The sequence below is a fragment of the Molothrus ater genome, chromosome 16 (assembly GCF_012460135.2).
Source record: "Molothrus ater isolate BHLD 08-10-18 breed brown headed cowbird chromosome 16, BPBGC_Mater_1.1, whole genome shotgun sequence".
NCBI lineage: Eukaryota > Metazoa > Chordata > Aves > Passeriformes > Icteridae > Molothrus > Molothrus ater.
The window spans coordinates 9,264,194-9,283,947 of NC_050493.2; the positions used below are offsets into that span (position 1 = coordinate 9,264,194).

Below are 19,754 nucleotides of genomic sequence, written 5' to 3' on the forward strand. Positions count from 1 at the left end.
ATCATTATTCTGGACCCTCTTTTTCTCCCTCACCAGCTGCTTGTTCATGTCTTGATTCAGCTACCCAGAGAACAGGTACTGTGAGCCAGCAAATGAACTCTGTCTGCCCTGGAGTCAGGCCCCACAAGCCCCTCTTTGGGCCCTTTCTCTGGTCCTTGCACTGGATCTCAAGGACAGAGCTCAGGGGGATCATTCTGCTCCCATGCTGGGGGTCTGCCCAAGCCTGGCAGGGGAACTAACAAACACCACTGGGCACAAGAGGTGGGAGGGCCAAAGCTGCTTTTGCAGCAAGCCTCTAGTCATGATCCAGGTCCCAGCTGCTACTTCTGAAGGTTTCAGTTAAATAATGTGTACAATGGCTATCATCCCTTCAAATGTAGCAAATGACTTCTGTGGGAATAACAATAAAGGCATCCTTCTCACTAGGAGTTTGAATTTTTGAGCCTTTAGGTGAGCAATGTAGCTGTATTAGATGAAGTGCATGCTAGGTAAAACAATAGAAGATTAGGACTCAATTAATAATTTTTTCTGTCCTCTTGCTCCCATCACAAAATTGAATGAAGCTGAGAATGCCTGGAAATTGGTTCTTCATCACTACAGACATTGAAGCTGTTTGTGATTCTCAGAACTTACCATAAGAAAATACAAATGCAGAACAAAGCTGAGACTTCTCTGATAACTGAGGTACATATGGCTTCCATTTCTGAAGGACAAACAATGTCTGTGGACATTGCTCTTACACACCAAGCAACAGAAAACTTCTATTTCAAATCAGTTTTGGTTCCAGACCTCCTTAAAAGCACAGCTGATGGCCACAGAAGAGGTCCAACTTCTGAACATGTTGTTATGCCTCAGTTTCAGTAGCTTCCTACTCTTATTCTGCTCCCATGAATGCCAAAGTACAGACAGAAGATCAATGCAATGTATTTTTAGTAGCATTGGCTGAAAAACAGTGTCAGCTTCTAATTTTATCTAAGGATTAGTTCTGTGAAGGACCAAAGAAGTCAGCAGCAGCTCAGCAAAGAAAACCTCAGCCATGTATTGTGATCACAGGCAAAAAGACACTTCAAGGACTTAAGTGGGGTTTCAGCCCAATCTCCCAACTTCTAAAGGACAATGGCTAATCTCTTGCTGTGCCTTCATTTCCTCCCCTTTTGCTTTTCCTAGTTTCACATCTCTTTTCTCTCCCCATCACCAAGGATCACCAACACATCTATTGAGATTGCTCACAAAAACCACTGGCCTCTGACAGGCACACAGGATTGTGCATCCTGGTGGGATTTCCAGCATTCCCCTGGTGGGATTTTTTATAAGTACATTGGTTGGGTTCAACAGTATATTGGTGTTCTTCTTCCTCTACACTCTGCAGAATTTAATGGAAACAAATCAGTTACAGAAAGTTACTCCTGTCCATAATCTCTCTTTAGACACTACTGTGTCAGAGCAGTTTGGACATGGACACATCTCCAGTGCCTGCTCAGTCCATCATGGGCACTAACAAATATTAAAATGGCCTCACTGTCATGTTGGGTTTGACAGGAGAATCAATATCTGAAAATCAGAGCACAGCAGACACAGGGACATGGTTCCCTGCCCTGAGTTGTCTCTGCCTACAAAAGTGTGCCTGTGATTCTTTTTCTGGGTAAAACTGGAAAGGAAGCACAACCTTGGTTTTCCAAAGAAGGTCTATGCAGGAAGAAAAATGGAATCTCTTAAGTGAAGTCCGAATGTATACATCACAGACAACACAAACAGCAACAATTTGTTTCCATTACTCTCAGTCCTGAAATAGCTTGAAACCAATAAAGGAATTGTGCTATATTTTTAATAATTCCTTGTTATATATTAACAATAATATACCAACAATATATATATTAAAATATTATCAATAGATGTGGCTTAGAAAACTCATTATTTTTGTATGCCTAAATACCAAAGATTTCAGTCTAAAGAAATGTGCAAGTCTTTCAGCTATTTTTTTCCATGTGTACCTGGAAGTCTACCAAAGATATGACTACTGAAGGTTCTGTTGAATGACCGAGGCAACTTGTCATGAATTATGCCATTATAAGTACCAGGGGAAAAAAACCCTTCAAAACAGGTATTAAAATACATTTTCAGAGAGAAAAAAAAAAACTTTTCAAAGAGTAATTATTCTAGAAATTATGCACTACAAAAATACTGTCAGTAGAAACACTAAATGACAGAATATGGCTTCTCAAAAAAAGAGACATTGCTACTGTTACCAAAAGACATACTTTTAAACTTCTTAGATAACTACCAAGGTAAGAAATGCCCTCTCAGACACAGTTTATTTGTACTGAGGGCTACAGAAGCTAAATTCTAGTCATGCCTTATGCCCACCCCCAAATTTAACATGTAAACTCATTACAAAAACTTTACAGCCCAGAACTGTAGGTGTGAAGGGGGGGTGGCTTGCATAATGACAAGGTGAAGTCACAGAAAGTTTCTCAAAACCCACGTAAAAATTTCCCTAATCCATATGAGAGTTGGAGACAGTACTGGGAATGGAATATGCAAGCTGGGAAGCAGTTCTGATCAGTGCTCAAAAATATTACTGTTGAAGAGCTCTAGAACAGTAATCAAAATGTGCCAAGATCTAACACTCTTCTGAAAGCAAGAAATCAACTGCGGTTGTATTTAATTTCAAAGGAAGGCGAATTATATATAATTATGATGCTTTTAAAAAGTGCAAAAATCCTTGAAGGCAGCATGGAAACTATTCAAACACACTATCCCAGAGGCTCAGACCATATGCACAGCATTTACTAAGGACTTTAGAAAGACCAAAAAGAATCCAGACTGTCTAAACTACTTAAGTAACAGTGACAAGGAGGCTGGTAAGAGCAGGTCAATGTCCTTTGAAAAGCTGAAGCATTCAAATAAAAAAAAAAAACAGGAAAGATTTTATACACTGAAAGGTTTGATACTGAAGTCCAAGAAGTCTAGCTAAAAAAAGTGAAGAACTGAAAACAGGATAAAACTGAGAATTAATAAAGCACTTTGTACAGGAATTAGGAGCAGGTAGTCTGCCATACAGTCACTAAGGTTAACAGATGTTCCAGACATGCAAGATGCACCCAAAAAGAAAGGCTGAAAAGAAGAAAAACAAGGTACATTTTTGTATCCACATGCATCCACTTGTGAAGATCTGATGTGATGGTTCCTCCTGAGAGACAGCACATCAGGTGTGTTTCAAATCAAAATACCAGTAAATGATTCAACAAATAGACACAGGCACTAACAAAGCACTCAGATTGGGTGGCATCCATAGAACTCCTCAAAAGTGAAAACCACTGAACTTCTGGGGAGTTATCCTTAAACCTGCCCTTGCACCAAAGGAACAGGGAGGTGGCTACTATTACATCTACAGTTAAAGGGGTTCTGGTAACAACTGACTACAAAAGTGGCATCTGTACAGACAAGTGACGGAAGCACTAACCAAGACAGTAGCTCCTGTGTTTTCTGATTCTTCAGAAAGAGTCATCAACAGCTTTACAGGGACAAGGGAGATCCACTTGATCCCATCTCCATGAGGATCTAACAGTTCCTCACCAAAGACTCTTAGGGAAGCCAAGCTGTCTGGAAATACAAAATGAAGTCCTTGCATGCACAGAAAACTGGTAAGAAAAACAAAAGCGGACAAGACAGCCAGATGCCACCTGGATCTATACTAGGACCTATATCCTGTTCAACAACACAAAACAATCTGTCACAGCAACTGAACAGTGAGGAAGTGGAATTTGCTAAAATTAAGCCATTTGACAGCAGGAAAATCAGGCCTGGTTGTGAAGAGCTGAGGAGAGACTTCCTATGCAGTGAGTGTTCAGAAAAGGATGAACTTTGTGCAAAAAGGTGCAGCATAGTGCACATAGGGAAAACACCACCAACTTCATATGATTTTTACCAAGTGCTACCAAGAATCACCTCAACATTCAAAAATGGCCGAAAATCAGAGATTGGAAAGGAATAGAGAACAGAGCAAAATGAAAATATGAGAAGTAATTGAATAAACTTTGAGAGTATGTACAAGATTGGTGAGGGAGGCATGACAAAGGAACACAAAATCACATGTGAGGTTGCAATACTGGTTATTTGCCTGTTCCACATAAAGGTTGTGGAACCATCAACTAAAACTAGTAAAAGACAGGTTCAAACAGACACTTCTCAACCAGTTAAACTGACAGAACTATCACTTGTTTAGTTACTTGAAAAAAGTGTTCCACCACTTCCACAGAAATTCTTTGCACAGCATGCTACTGACATACTTGGGACCAAAAAAAAAAACCAAAAAAAACCAAAAACCAAATAACTCCTTGACTTCTGGAGAGAAGTGGTGAAGACAGCACTTACCCAAACATATGGTCCTGTTTTTTTTCACTCAAGTTCTAATAGAAGGAGTAGACAGCTGAAGCAAAATTTCACATGGGCATAAAAGAGACAATTTATTTCACAAAGTAAAGTCAAACCATACAAAGGTCTCTTGCCAATCAGGTAGGGTATTTAGACACTGTTTACTACTGTGCCTCATTGATTATATGGATAATTTCAATCCCTCACCTCAAGCTCCTCATGCACATGTCCCACATCAAGGGCAGAGGAGAGTAGGTTACAGGTACAACCTCCATGTTATGTAAAAGCAGACTGAACAATTTACCAGTAGGGAAGAGGGACTTTGCAGAAATTGTAGGAAAAAAGGAAGGAAATTTAGTTCTCAATAGTGGCTTTCAAACTGTAAAAGGAAACAGTGTGCCAAGCCACAGCAGTGGCAGTAAATGTAGATACATGTTTAACAGGAGTGAAACCTTAAGATTGAGAAAAGCAATAAAACAGTAACTGATTTTTGTCTTAAACTGCATGAAAATTTGCCTCAGTTTAAATAGTCCTTGGTTCTCTTTTTCCCTAATAATTTAGTTATTAAAACATTGTGTTGAACTTTAGCCTCTTAAGAAAGACCCAAGTAAATTATTTACAAAAAATATTGCACCCGAAGATGGTAGCAGGACTATGATAGCCTAACAAATCCTGAACAAGATTAGAAGCAACCAACTGGTAAGAAAAATCTTAACGAATATTTAAAGAATTCCAAACAAGGACACATCAGAAGAAAGAAGCACAACTGGAAAAGAGATTCCCAAATGATGTTTTCTTCCATGTTTAAGGAAATTTTTAAGAAGGAATTAGATACAGCTTTTACTCGGAAATTTTTACACTGCTGTTGAACACTCCTTTTATCAAAATTTCACTGTATAGTTGATTTAACTGGATGGCTTGTCTGCCATCTGTCCCCTCAGCAAATGCTAGGCATTCTGTTCCAAACCAACCAGACCATCTGCAATTAATAGGTTGCCAGAATGGCTGTATACATATACTTCACATGCTCTGAGTTGGTGATTTTTCTTTATTTGGCAACAAGCAAAGCCAAATATTTCCAGTGCAACCCAAGAAAAGACCGCAAAATTGATGGGATGAAATAGCCTTGCTGACCTCACCAAACCAATATAATTTGAAATTCATAAGTACAGAAAAATAGAAGACCCTCTATGCATGACCACCATTAAGAAATGATTTCTTAACACAGCTGTGTCCCTGAAAAACCCCAGCACACTGTAGAACCTCCACCCTTGGGAGAATTTTACAGGTGCTTTCACTGAGATGTTAAGGTGCTAAATGCGCTCCTCTGTGTCCAGCCACAAACCAGAACCAGCAGGGACAGGCGGCTGCCGCCTTTGGCTCGGCCTCGTCTCCTTACCCACCTGGCGGGTGTGGAAGCACGTCTGCCCTGGCTGGCTGCAGCCCAGGGCTCGCCGTGCTGCTTCTGCACGGCGGGGAAGGGCCAGGGGAGCACCTGTGCCGCTGACCTGAGCGGGCGGAGCCCCCGGGGAAAGCAGCATTCTCACCAAGCTGTGAACCACCTCACGGCTGCCTTTCGTTCGGGCACCTACAGTGACCCAGCGGTCACCTGTTAGGTCACCCCTACAGGTACAAACACAGGACAGCAGTGCTGGCAGCAACAGCTTCATAGGCTGTGGAGACCCGGTTCAGCAGCACCGACAAGCATTTTAAAACCAATCCGCTGCTGGACACTGCTGGGGTCTGCACGGGAGCCAAAGCGCGGGGACAAACCTGGGCGCGCCCCGGCACAGCGGGGGCAGCGGGGCGGCCACAGCCCCGCGTCCGTCCGCGCTGCGGCCGCCGGTGCCCCCCGTGTCCCCCGCTCGGCACCACGGGCTCGCCGGCAGATAGCCCAGGCCCCGGCGCTCCACACCTCCCTCTCCCGGGCGGCAGCTCCTCCCGCCGCCGGGGAAGCCCGGAGCCTCCCTCCGCACGCCCCTCCCGCCCGGCAAGGCGGCAGGGAAGAGCCCGCGGGCGATGGCGCGGCTCGGCCGGCGCTCCCCGTACCTGGGCGGAAGGCGGTCAGGGTCCTGCCGCGGGCTCTCAGGAACACGCTCTCCGCCGCCGCCATCGCCCCGGCCCGCACGGCCGCTGCCACCGCCGGGCCCGGCCGCCGAGGGGGCGGCACCGCCTCCGCCGGGGGCGGCGCCTGGCGCGGGCGGGAGGCCCCGGGACGCACCGGGGACGCCCCGCGGGCCCGGGGGCTGTGGCCGCGCTGGAGGCTCCGGGGCCTGGCGTGAGGGGAGCCGCGGGAAGCGGGGCTCAGGCGGTTCTGGGGCGAGCCCTGGGATAGCCCTGGGAGCAGACGGGGGGCTGCGGTGCGGCTCCTGGCACCGCCATGTGTGGGGGCGGCTTAGGGTGGAACCTGCCTTGAAGATGCGCTGGCTTTTAAATAAATTATAATAAAGTAATAGTTTACATCATATTCAGCTTGTTCCTAACCTGCGAACCGAAGTAACCCCTTGTGTAAAAGCACTGGCAACCTTCCTTTGTTCCTTCATGGGTTATTCTCATCAGGTTTCCTCAGTGTTTAAATGTGCTCCCGCATTTGGGTATCACCTGCAACTACTCTCTGAAAAAGAAAAGAGAAGTTATGTAGAAAAAGCAAAGCCCCAGTGTCTCCCTGCTCCGGTGCTCCAAGCTCCGCCTGCCCTGCCCATGGCTGTGGGCACAGTGGAGGGCACGGAGCCGGGCCCACACAGTTCATGCCCCTGTCAGAACCAAGCTACACAGTGAGGTGATGACTGAAATAAATGGGTGACCCTTACAAGGCAATGTTTTCTTCATCTCTTCTGACCTAGAATTCCTTTTTGACCCAGCCATCCAGGAACAACAATACGGTTGCAGTTTCCCTGTTGAACAGCTGGGACCCCATTATTCTGTGTGGCGCAACATGCAGAGTTCTGAGTGCCTCTATTCATTTTGTGAAAACTGCAGCAATGTGTTAGGTAAGGTTAATATTGTCAACTAAAATGCATTCCTATGGCTAGATGGCTTTTCCATCTGTAAAATGTGGGTATTATTATCCACAAATAAAACCAGCTTCTTCAGTCCTACTTGTAAACTGCTTAAAGATCATTAGATGGAAGCGCTAGGGGAAGTCTTTTTTATTAAGCAGTTTTTGTCAATTCCCCTCTTTATGAGGCAGCATGTGGTATATTAAGCTAATAAAAACTAAAGTGCATTTTTAAGTCTCAGGTGTAGCCTATCTAAATATCCCAACACCATCATAGGAAGGGGTGATCACAGTCTCGTGGTAGAACTGCTCGTGCTAATATAAGAGCAGTTGGCTCAGTCATGCAAAGATTTTTTTTTTACCTTTTCTATTTCTTTTCCATTTTCTTCTCATTTGCTTAATAGGGCTGAGCAGCTATAAACCAGAATATATGACTACTGCATGACTTCAGCTAAAGTCAGAATTAATTTTGCATGTGAAATAATATCAAGATCAGGCCAAAGAATGTAGATTGTTTTGGCAAGGCAGCATAGTGTGGCTCTGGAGCACGAGGACATGAGATTGTGATCAGCACCTGAATTACCTTTGTCTTACTTAACCTGGATGTGTTGCTAAAGGCAACCATGTTTCTTGTCAAGTTATGGATGTCTGAAAGATTGAATCAGACCTGGCAGAGATGGGGATTGTAAGATCTTCTAGATTTATCTAAGTCTGGAATTTCACAGCTCTTTTTTTCTAGACATGTATAGGGTGCTCTCCTCTACAAAATTCTGTTGTCAGTACTTGTATTCTGTTATATTTGATGTCTTTGCAGGATGGATCCTGGATGAGCTCTTTCTAGGTGATGATGGTGAGTGTGCAGCCTCCCTATGTTGCCTCCTCTTCAAATGGAATCCTTTGATCTTAGATCACCTTGAGCATTACTTACAGTAATGAGGAGGCCACGAGAAATTTTAGTTTCGTAATTTAAACACATTTTATTGTGATTTTACAGCCTGAGTGCAGAAGTGTTTTCATCTGCAGAAATAAAGGAACATTTGCTTATAAACATGAGAACTGAGAATCCGGACTGTGTATGCAGGAGGGGGATTTCAGCTCTCTCCTGCTTCCTTTACTCTGCCAAATTTGAAGTATGCATTTTTGAAGCCAAGCTCATGGACCAAATGCTATACAGCTAAACTCATTTTACTATGACTAAGTTGTTCAAAGTTACTACTGATCTATGTTGGTTTAATTATAGATTTTCATGGACTCATTCCAGATGGGGCCTAGATAAAGCATCAGAATTTTGTCATAGGACTTGATTTGTTATACAAAGTGTCATGAATATAATGGCACTGAATAAATAATTTACAGTAGCACGTGTCTCCTCTTATATATAGAGTATAAATTGAGAGTTTTACTAATTTTATGGAGTTAGTGTGAACATACAGAGGGAAATGTACCATTCTGGGAGGGCATGCAGTATATTGAAAATAAGAGATTAAAAGTGGAAAATGCAGGCATTGAAAATAAAATTCTTATGTAAGATTTAGCTTAGTAAGGGCTGTGAATAGAATAGTGCAGATCTGTGGAGTCCAGATCTTGTAAGACTTACTTGAGTGTGTTTTAGATCATGCTGCCAACCAAGACCTACAGCTCTTGGAAGTTCTGAAAAATCCAGTAACAGACATTCTACCTTATTTTTTACTGCAGTTTAAAGAAAGACTGTATGCACCTTGAGAAACCTAAATAAAGTACTAATAAAACAAATAAATTATTCTAAAATTTACCATCTCTATTGAAAAATTGAAATAAAGAGCAAAATAGTCAAGGCAGTGGTTGAAGAATGAGAATCCTTTTTCTAATCTCAGCAAATGACAGGATGACAAAGAACAAAACTGGAAGAGTACAAAAGGTGAAAAGGCTATAACAAGGTTGGTCTAAACATTGGAATTGAAATTACAATGCACAGACAGATATGCAGATTTGAAACGAAACCATTTTAATCTTATATATAGAATAGAATGACTATGTGCCATCTGGAATTCAGGGAATCCAATGAAAGTTGGAGGTGTAAACAATACACACAGCAATATCAACATCTGTTTTCAGTGCCTGCTGATATATATGAGTCCTTGAGGGATAAGTTGGAGAAAATAATGGAAATTGATAAAACCTCATGATAAAAATACATATAATTGTATTTGTTTAGAAAGAATTTGGATTTACACATGCTAAAAAGAAATAGCACATACAATGTATTGTCTGTTTTTTAAGAATCTCTTCTCCCTGTAAGTCCTTGAACAGATAGCAGATGCAACATTTTGGAAGGTTTGGCATAGGATACAGCTCCTCTCCTTCCCCAAGAACAGCAAATGGATAAAAATCAGGAAGTTCTGAAAACTTACAGTAGTGTCTCTTATGAGTACACTCCTCTGTCCTGCTGCATTGCTGAGACTCCAGGATGGCTACACTATTAGAAGTAAATTTAGCAATCTGAGCCTAAAACATTACAGAATATGATAAAACATAAGGTCTGATATTCAATACAAACAAAAATGAATTACTACAGTAAAAATTAATTACTGCACTGAAGAGTGTTAGCAATGTTAAAAAAAGGCTGTGTTAATATTTGGCCTTGATACCAAATGGCCTTCCATTTTCAAAGAGCCCATAAAATAATATCAAAAATATTAAAAATGCTTTGCACAAGCCAGCTGAAAGGGATTGGTTGACCAGGACCAATATTTTGTTGCTAGGAGGGGAACAATGATGACATTGATCATTTCCACAGCTAAAAATCCACTATGTAATTGGTTTTTATCTGACTCATTTAGTGTGGGCAGGCTCCATTTGTTCAAGAAACCTGTAATATATTCCTTGAATCACTGTAACTATGAGAGATATAAAAGTTGATGTAATGAGTTAAACACACTATTTAACTCAATTTGTTTTGCACACTGAATTCCAATTTCTGACACAGATACAGGTTCTATCTAGAGCTATTGCTCATTTTTTAAGATGTCTTTTTAATTTTCTGTCCTCCCAAATATTCAAGAGTTCTACTTTATTCAGGGTGCCTCTGATTTTAGAATTCTGTGTCCTGAGATTTCATTTTCAGGTACACTGAGAACTTGCACCTTTCACTGAATGATTGAGACCTGGGCTACCAGCAGATTTGAAATTCCTGATTAGTAAAGACTCCAGGGAATGAGAGAGCCAGACTAGGAGGAATTATTTGATCTGGTGCATATCTTTGGCACATTCAGTGTCTGCTCCTGAAAAGTCATGGATATTTGGGTCATGAGTTTGTATTGAAACTGCTATACACATAAAAATTGCATAGGACTCCAGCAGGGCTTGAGCTGAGTGAAAAAAAAAAAATCAAGGTTTTAATTGAAGTGTCCATTTCCAAAATTATGTAGAATATTTGTGATTGACTGCCACTTCATCCTGAACTATAAGAACTTTATGGCTTAACTGCTCTCCAGAATTTTTGCCATCAGATTTAGGCAGCATTTGACCACTATCTAAAGTTTGTGATTCCTGCTGCTCATCCTGTCCAGTCACAAATGGAAGGGAATTAGGAATATAAATAGATTTGAAGAAACTATTTTTTATATATATCCACATATATCTGTATGTTTTTAGAGTACTGCAGGTTTCAGGTATATGCTATTTGACTTGGTCTAAAAAGAAAATCTAGGTTTAAAACCTTTTATTTCACAGCTTGGTCTCAAATTCAGACTTGTTGGAGTTTTCTTATTTTAAACAAATAGATTTTCCATTAATGTACAAGCAAAACCAGAAAACTGAAAGAAAAACTAGTATTTAGTTTATGTATCTATATGCATGACTCTTGAGAGTCCTTTCTCCTTCTTTGCTGATAAATGACATATTATTATAAAAAAATTAAAAGCCCTGGTGATCATTAACCACAGTTGCTATTTCTGTCAAAAAAACCCCAAAGAAGCAGCAATCTTTCAAGTATTAAAATTCAATAGACAATCAGAGCACTTTGATATTTTTCAGCTAGGCATAGAACAAGGGCATTGGTCTTTCCCTGTTACATTGGTTAATCCAAAATGTGTTGCAAATGTACTGGATGAATCTCTTTGTTTCCTTGCTCAAAGCATATTTTTTTCAGACTAGAAAAACTAGAAACTAGAAAACATTTTTACATTACAGGTGACATACAAGCAATTTGGGTGTTTTGAAAAAGCTGATAACCTCCTTTTTCTTTCCTTCTGTAAAGAGATTTCATTCTCTTTCAGAGAAATGTCATTTTTTTTGTTCACCTAAATTTTAACCAAATATATTTGTCAGAAACACATGTACATCACCATCTGACTGGATATAACAAACTGGATATAAAGAGATAGACAGTGACATCAGATGACTTTGAGAAGAAAAAAGTGTGACTACAAAAAGCTCTGAAAGAGAACCCATTGTCATACCACTTTGCAAAGATGCAGCTTCTGTTACAGAGGGAAGTTTGACACCACAGAAATGTCTGTCTACGTGGACAAGGTTCCACTTGGGTTTTCTGAAGTGGAAAAGGTAGTTGTACATCAATCAGGCACATAAATCCTCTTGTTGATTGCACTTCCTGAGTCCCACTCTGCCGCTACTCTCCCCTCAAAATGCAGCCTAATAAATTGCATCGGTGGATCAGAGAATCTTTGCTGCTTTGGAGAATGATTTATGTTTGCTAAACTCTTCCTAGAACTCTTCTACACATTAGTATTCACTCATATTGTGTGCCAGGTTTTGCATGTGAAGTAGATCTTAAAATTGACTTTACCATCTGTGATGTCACTAATATAGCAGTCACTGTACTTCCTGAAATAGGATGACTATGAAGGATGCATCTATTTTGCCACAGATTTCTATAAAACAAAATGTTTTTCAGTAATTAAAGCTGGAGGTGAACAAAGGAGGTACTCCAGGAAAAGCACAGATTAATTTAAACCATAAATGACCCATTTAATTATTTTTCACTCAAGTAATGACTGAAGAAAATGAGTTCAGAGACTGATGAAGGATGCTGAATAGGTAATTATCGCTATTACAAACCCCTTATTTTAATTTGTAGGAAATGTGATTTGGAAATTAAATAGTACTTGATTTTTTTTTAGGTTTCAGTGTGGACTCTCCTTCAGCTGTGCCTAGCACTTTTGTTTCTCAGAATTCTCAGAAAAGAAAGGACCTTTCTTTTCCCATTAATGATTATATTAGATAACCAGAAGGATCCATTTTTCAACAGTATTATCTCAGCAATAAATTACATTTACCACTTCCCTCAGATTCCTAGTCTAAAGATCTGTAGGTGTTTTACAGGCCTTGGGTAAAAAGAAATAACAGAAAATTTGGACACAGGTAGAGGCACACAGAGGCTGATTTATGAGTGAAGACATAACATGCACCACAAAGCTTCTACTTTTAAAATTAATTATAGATGAGGACAAGATTGCATGTCCCACAAGGCAAATGTAATCCACCTGTTTTGTACTACCCTTAACTTCAGCTACCAGACTCCTTCCCCGTGTTTGCAATGAGTTTTTTCAGATTCTTTCCAGTTGTACTTATTCATAACAACTAAGTCAACGACAGCAAACACTGTCTGTATTCCCAGAGTGTTCTTTCAAATTTTTAATGCTCCAGTAGTTTTCAAATCTCTGTTACAAATGTAACAGAGTCCAATGTCCAAGCATAAAAACCTGGACTAATTGACACTAGAAAAGTGGCTTTCCCACTCTTTGAATTTCTTCTGGTTTTGAAACAAGGAGAAATAAAATTTTATTCATGGAAATATTGCTTGGTCTTATTGATCCATTCCTACATTTGCTGAAGGATGATCACCATAAAGATATGTCCCCTGTACATCAGGCAAAATATAGAAATTAACTCAAGTGCCTCTTCTGCACATTACTTGGAACCCTTAAAGATCATTTTGATGTTGCCAGTTGGTTGCAGGAATACACAGCAGGAATTGCAGAAGTCTGTGTACAACAGTCAGCTACCAATGAGAAGGTGCTACATCCAACCCTTCCAAATGTACTCTGTGGCAAACAAACCCAGTGTCCTTGCAGAATGAACTGTGCCACCCATTTCTAGCTTTAAAATTGGGTGGAACTAAAACCTTCCTGCTATGAAGCATAGTCACTCATTCAAAAAGCCTGGTGGATACTGCACGTGTCCCAGAGTGGCACAATGGCACAATGGCACAATGCCAATCCACTGAGTATGGACACGGAGGCTGTGTGTCTGTAGGGATGTCCTCACCACAGAGATGGAACAAACCCTCTCTAGCCATGACATCCTGACAACACCCACCTGACAACAAAGTCTGGCCACAAACCTGTGGTCATGAATTTATCCCCTGGACTTACTTAACAGACCATGGCACTGGAATGAGTGGTAAACCACAAACAGCTCAAAAACAGTGAAGTGTGATTAGCATTTTTGTTGAATGCAATTGGATGGATTCATCAACCATAACAATTTTTTTGGGATAATTAACTGTGCTGAATTTTTCATTGAAATGAAAGCACAACATTCATATGGAGTAATTACTATGGTGTGAAACATGTTTGAATTAGAACAAGACAACTTTGTCATTGGGTAGGTAAATTCATAGTGCCAGGAAATGTTCTCCTCCCCAGATTCTAGGAATCATGTGCCTAACAGTGTCCTGCAGCATACAGTACAAGCTACTATTACTAATAGATCTAGAGCTGAACATAAGGTATGGAGGGAGTATTTAAAATGTTTAATTATTCAAATGAAGGAATTAATTGACTGTGTCTTTTTTGCAGTTCCACAATATTTCTAAACATCTCAAGAGCTCAGCATGCTAAGAAGAATATAAAATAATGTGTCTGAATCTGCACTTCAGTTTATTCTCCAATACAAGCCCTATGGAAAAAAATACAAGACATTTGGAACAGAGCAACTGATTGGGGAAAAAGCATATCTATGTATATATACACAAAATATGTATACAATATAAAAAACCCTGTGATTGATGAATTGGATTCAATGGGAGAAGATCTTACTATGCCTATTTGAAGTACAAAATGTGATGTAATACTGTATCAACAAGTTGCACTTCACTACAATATTTATGACTGTTCCTTTTAAACTAGCAGTTCTCAAGCAATTCTAATCTAATCTAGTCTTAACTATGATAATTTCTGCAAAAAGTATTAAATAATTCTGAACTGGTGAGAATTTGGTACCGCTGAGCTTCTAGCAGAAGATCAGTCATTATTATACTTCCAAGCTTACCTAGATGGAGATCATTGCATTCCTTGCTGGAAAAGGCAGGTGGGAAAGAAAATATTCCACTTGCTTCTCTAAAAACCTTCAAGTCTAATTTGTCTCCAGAGAAGGTCAAATTTAACTGAAAACCAGGTTGATTTACATATTTATTTTCAGGCAAACTATGGTAAACTGTAACTTCTGTTTGCCCTAAGCTTTCTCCAACGAAGTTTTTGGGGGCTGAACAAACTCTTTGTTTAAGGCTAAATTTCTTTCCTGTGCAGGTGCAATTTTGTATTGTTAAACTGTAGTGCATTTTAAAAGATTAAGAGATCCTCCCACTGTGCATTTTAAAGGCTTGAGAGATCTGCACCTGGGCTGTTTGTGCCCTTGATGTGCCACAATAATTGAAGTCCAGCTAGTGTGAACAAGGATGGAAAGGTTGCCTAGGAGCAGGTTGGGAAGCCCTGACCTGAAGAAGCATCTGTTACCTTGCTATCAGCCAGAAATAATTATATTATAAGCAGACTGGTACTAGAATTTCCAGTCTTTTCTCTTGGTCTCCAGAGCCAGAAGAAGTCTGTGTAGTTCTGGTATTACACTCCATTTTTTTCCTTCAGCTCCTCATTGGGCAAACAGGTACTGTTTCTCTCAAAAAAGAGAGATCAATTCTTTACTAGTAACCAGCAGAGGACACTTACTTTGAAGGTTTCTGCCAGGTTTGCTTAATTGGACTCTTTGGATAAAAAAAGCCAGCATAGGGCTATGATAGTAGTCTCAATGCTCTGATTTTCACACTTCAGCACTAATTTTCTTCTGGATAAACTTTGGTTAATCAAATTTCTGCAACTCAGGCAAATAAAGAGTGAAATTCATCCTGGCTAAAAGGAGCCCTGGTCTCATTTAAATCCATAGAACTTCATCTCCTAATATTCTCCCAGTACCTAGTGCTTCATCTTTTGAAATGTAACTGTTTTGGAAGCATCCAGGTATATAAACAGATAAAATTTTTCGGTAGCTAAAGTACTTTCAAAATTAATTTCTCAGTGAAAAATGTTTAATTTTTAATTTTAATACACTCCATAACAGATTTATAAACCTTGGTTTATAAATGTCTGCATTCCTTGCAACAACATTTCTTCTATTTAGTCCTAAGAATACTCTGCAGCTGAAAGATTTACACCTTGTCCATACCCACTCAGCCTTTGACTTCTAATGAAGCTGCCAGCAAGGACACAAAGTAGTGTCAAGCACAATGGCATCCTTGTACTGTGCAACTGGAATAAGCCATAAATTTAAAATAGCAGTGTTTACTATTTAAAACTTAGAGTTAGTAAATATCTCAAGAAAGATGTAGTGAATCAATGAGACTGCTATTATTTTTCACACTTTTCCTGTAAGAAAAGAGAATTGTTATATTTCTGGGTTCTTACATAACCTAGTCTAGCCAGTATTTATCTCATCTTCTAAATGAAAAAATCAAACCCCTTCATCCTTAAATAAATCCAATGTAAACAGAAAAATTACAAGGTAGAAGTTAGAGGACTTTCTGAGCTTTTGAACAATAAATCTGACCTGAACAAATATAATAATACCATCCTGGGTAAAACTTTCCTAAACTGACTGAGAAGACAGGTATATAATTTTTTTTTTCCAAGAAGGAGTATTCACATTTATTTATCAGCTAGGGTTTTAGAGGAGGTTTTTTTTTCAAGAGAATGATATATGATATGGGTGTCATTTCTAAAAAAAAAATCATGCACCTCTCATATAGTCTAGACTAAATCAAAGGGAAGAGAGCATTTTGTGATTTCTGCAAGTAAATTCATAAAGACCAACAGGACTTAACAGATTTTTAGGACAAAATCATAAACTTGTTGTGGTGAACACCATGATGTGTGGGGGAGGAGGGAGAGGTGCCAGCTGGATCCATTGCCTGTCTTGGCATTTATTCTGTGTTCATCACCATGGTATCAAAACACCTTTACAAGTTCTGAGTGTAGCCACTGTAAAGGATCTGTAGTTTTTCCTTGAGTCCTAGGAGGGATGGCTTTGTGGTTGTTGCTATTGCTATGATTATTGAACAAGCAGGTGAAAATAAGGGATTTTAGATTTTGTTCTTAAGGAGCTGAGATTCCTCAGGGATTCAACTCCATAGCTGTATGTCAGTTGCCAGGAAAATTATCTCTGTACATGGTATAGAGATGACTCTTCCCTTGTTCCAGAAAATTCCAGCTCCAGAAGGGTCACAAAGGGAGTGAGAAGGAGCCCTCATCCTTTTACACAGAGCACAGAGAAGATGCTTAGGATGGATGGAGGAAACAAGAGTTGTTGAATACCCTGCTGATTTGCCCTGCTTTCCCCAGCAGTGCAGGCAGCCTCCCTGAGCGTGTGCCAGAGCTCTCCTCATGCCTGTGCCAGCAGAACGTGCCTCCCTTGGGCTTCCATGGATTGATGCACAGAGACACCTGAGAGCTGGCTGAATACATTTTCAGGAATGTACAGCAGATGTGCTGGAGCTTAAAGCTCCAGTATTGTTAGTGGAAATATTATTTCCTTAGATATTTCTACATTTTCTCACATAAAAAGCATCAGACTCTAGCCTTAGTATTTTTGTCTTTGACTTTTCCTGGATTTTTTTTTTCCTATTGCCTTTAATGATAGATTTTGGGTTTGCTTTCATTATGAAGAACACTAGCATTATAAAATTACCCCATTGAAAGAAATAAAATGTTACATATTATAAAGAACATCTCAATGAGAATAAACTTATAAAATCTTGTTCCTTAGAGTGAAGTCTTCACTCCATTGCATACAGCTATCAATAATTAGATAGTCAACAGACCTAATACTAAAAACATCCTGTGCAATGAGACAAAAAATTTGAAAACTGGACCCAGGCTGAGGCTTTACATGGAGGATCTATTTCTGATCTTGCTGTGCAAGTGTTTTAGTGTTTTCTTTTTTTTTTTTGTTAACTTGAGCTAAACATTATGACAAAAACAAGTGAGATAATTGGGTATTATGAGATATCTGCTCTTTTTCATTTATGGTCATTTTATGTGTTGAAATATTTGGATTGTTTATGTAGGAAAATGATCCTATTGTTCAGCCATCTAAATTATGTCTTTCTTAATCATATTATCAAGGCTCATGTCAACTGTTCTAGTTTGCATAGAAATGATGAGCAATTTCCTTTTAAATTTTGTTATTTTTTCTTTTTAAAGAAGATCAATCCCTAAATTCACAGGGAGAATTTGTTAAACTGGAAAATCCTATTTAAGGGTTCAAGGTTTACAGAAATTACAAAATTGCCTTCAAAAAGGCCAGTTTTCTATCAGGTGTGTGGGAGTGAATGACAGACTCATTACCACATACACCCAAGAAAATTGTGAGTTGTCCTCTTACCAAGTATTCTGTTACAACTGCCCCTATAGATGTGCCTGTGTGTATATATATATATTTGTATATATATACATATATACATATATATATTATTTCCATATTACACTGAAATATTCCTTTTACAGCTTCTTTACATTTTACTTCTGAGTTTCTTGCCTATATTGATTACAGATTAAACAATCCATTCTGAAGCTGTACTCTCAGATACCAGTGTTTCTGATAAAACTGTGTTTAACCTTATTGTACTCTGCAATAATCTGCAAAATATATGTATTAGGGAACAGATATCCTAAATATTTTATTAACATTGGATTATATTTAGCAGGTTAGAGATAATCTGCTGATTTAAGTAAACACTAGAACAAAAAGATACCACAAGAATCTGCTGTCAGCATCTTTTTGCAGCACTTCTTAAGACTCCCTGATGTGCATTTCACAATGCAGTTAAAATCCTTTTATTTCTCCTATTATTTATCCAGCTGTGGGATCACTGCACTTTCACAATAATAAAAAAGTCTAGGCAAATATATGTTATAAAACCACCAAAATATTATTAAAAATGTTCTGCCACACATTAGTTACTCTATGCATTAAATTTTCAGTTTAATATTGGCTTTATGCAAAGAGCAAGGAAATTAGATTGATGCCTTTTCATTCAAGATAGTAAAACAGAGTACCTAGACAGATGTTCTAGATAGATGCTGCATTTATGTAGGTGTAACAGAGTTGCACTGTGCTCAGAAATATTAATGATGAATACTGTTAGCATTATCAGAATGCTGTCTAGAAAGAAAACATAAGGAATGGCATTTACTCTTCCACCTTGAAATCTTCCTGGCTTTTTGACCCATCTGTCATTATACCTGGTTGATGGGTTATTTCTTCTCACTGGCTTTCATGCTAAAGGACAGAGGAGCAAATCCCTTTGGAGCCAGCTTTAGCGCTGCTCTTTACAGTTGGCTGTCAAGTGGAGTCAAGAAGGGACAGTTGCTACCATCTGCCTAAAAGAGTGGTCTGGAACCTGTGTGTGTGTTTGTGCACGTCAACAGCTTTCCAACATATGGGCCTGAATTTAGTTTCTGAATTCATTATTGGGCTTTCAAATATGTGACCCGGTTTCAGATGTACTGACCACTCAGACATCTGGTGGTTTCATGTAAGCTGTGATTATTCAGCATCTCTTGAGCAAAATCACTCAGTGCAGTGCAGTTTCCATTTTAAATTAGTGAGAAGACAGTTGTTGAATTTAGTAGATCCTGAGCTGGTCTTTGGATGTTTAATCTTCTTGACATCTGACCCTCTTGGCCAGGTCTACAGTCACATAAGTGAATCTGACAGCCACCTGAAAACCGGTGACAGCATCACCTGGCACTGATAACTGTGTCAGAGAATTAAAAAGGTATCACAGAACTCTGACCATAATTACTTTGTGCCACTTATTTCCTCTGTCTCGTGACTTAGCATTTTAAAATCCTGAACATCTTTTTAACAGTTAGCATCCTTTAGAAATGGAACTGTCAAGAGAAATTTTCTTATTCATAAATCTGAAAGTTCCTGCATCTATATATTAGTACTATATGTAAGACTCAAAATACATCAAGCTCCTGATGGGCATGTTGTGACAGTGATACAGGGAGACATCATTAAAGCTTATTATCAGGGAAGCACACTAAAAAGGTCCAATTTTCAGTAAGAATTTTTGATTTTGGTTGCTTGACAGAACATTTTGGAA

The 19,754-nt window shown here is 39.3% G+C and overlaps 1 protein-coding gene across 2 annotated transcripts in view; it reads right to left on the reverse strand.

Moving 5' to 3' along the window:
• CPPED1 (calcineurin like phosphoesterase domain containing 1) overlaps positions 1-19,754 on the reverse strand; it is a 55,703-nt gene that overhangs the window by 32,877 nt on the left and 3,072 nt on the right. Inside the window, exon 1 of one of the 2 annotated variants that reach the window (XM_036392081.2) lies at positions 6,424-6,530. The exons of the other annotated variant lie outside the window; for it this stretch is intronic. Coding sequence (XP_036247974.1) covers positions 6,424-6,487 — 64 coding nt within the window. The 5' untranslated portion in view covers positions 6,488-6,530. Of the gene's footprint in view, positions 1-6,423; positions 6,531-19,754 lie in introns of those variants that run through there. 2 annotated transcript variants of the gene reach the window in all.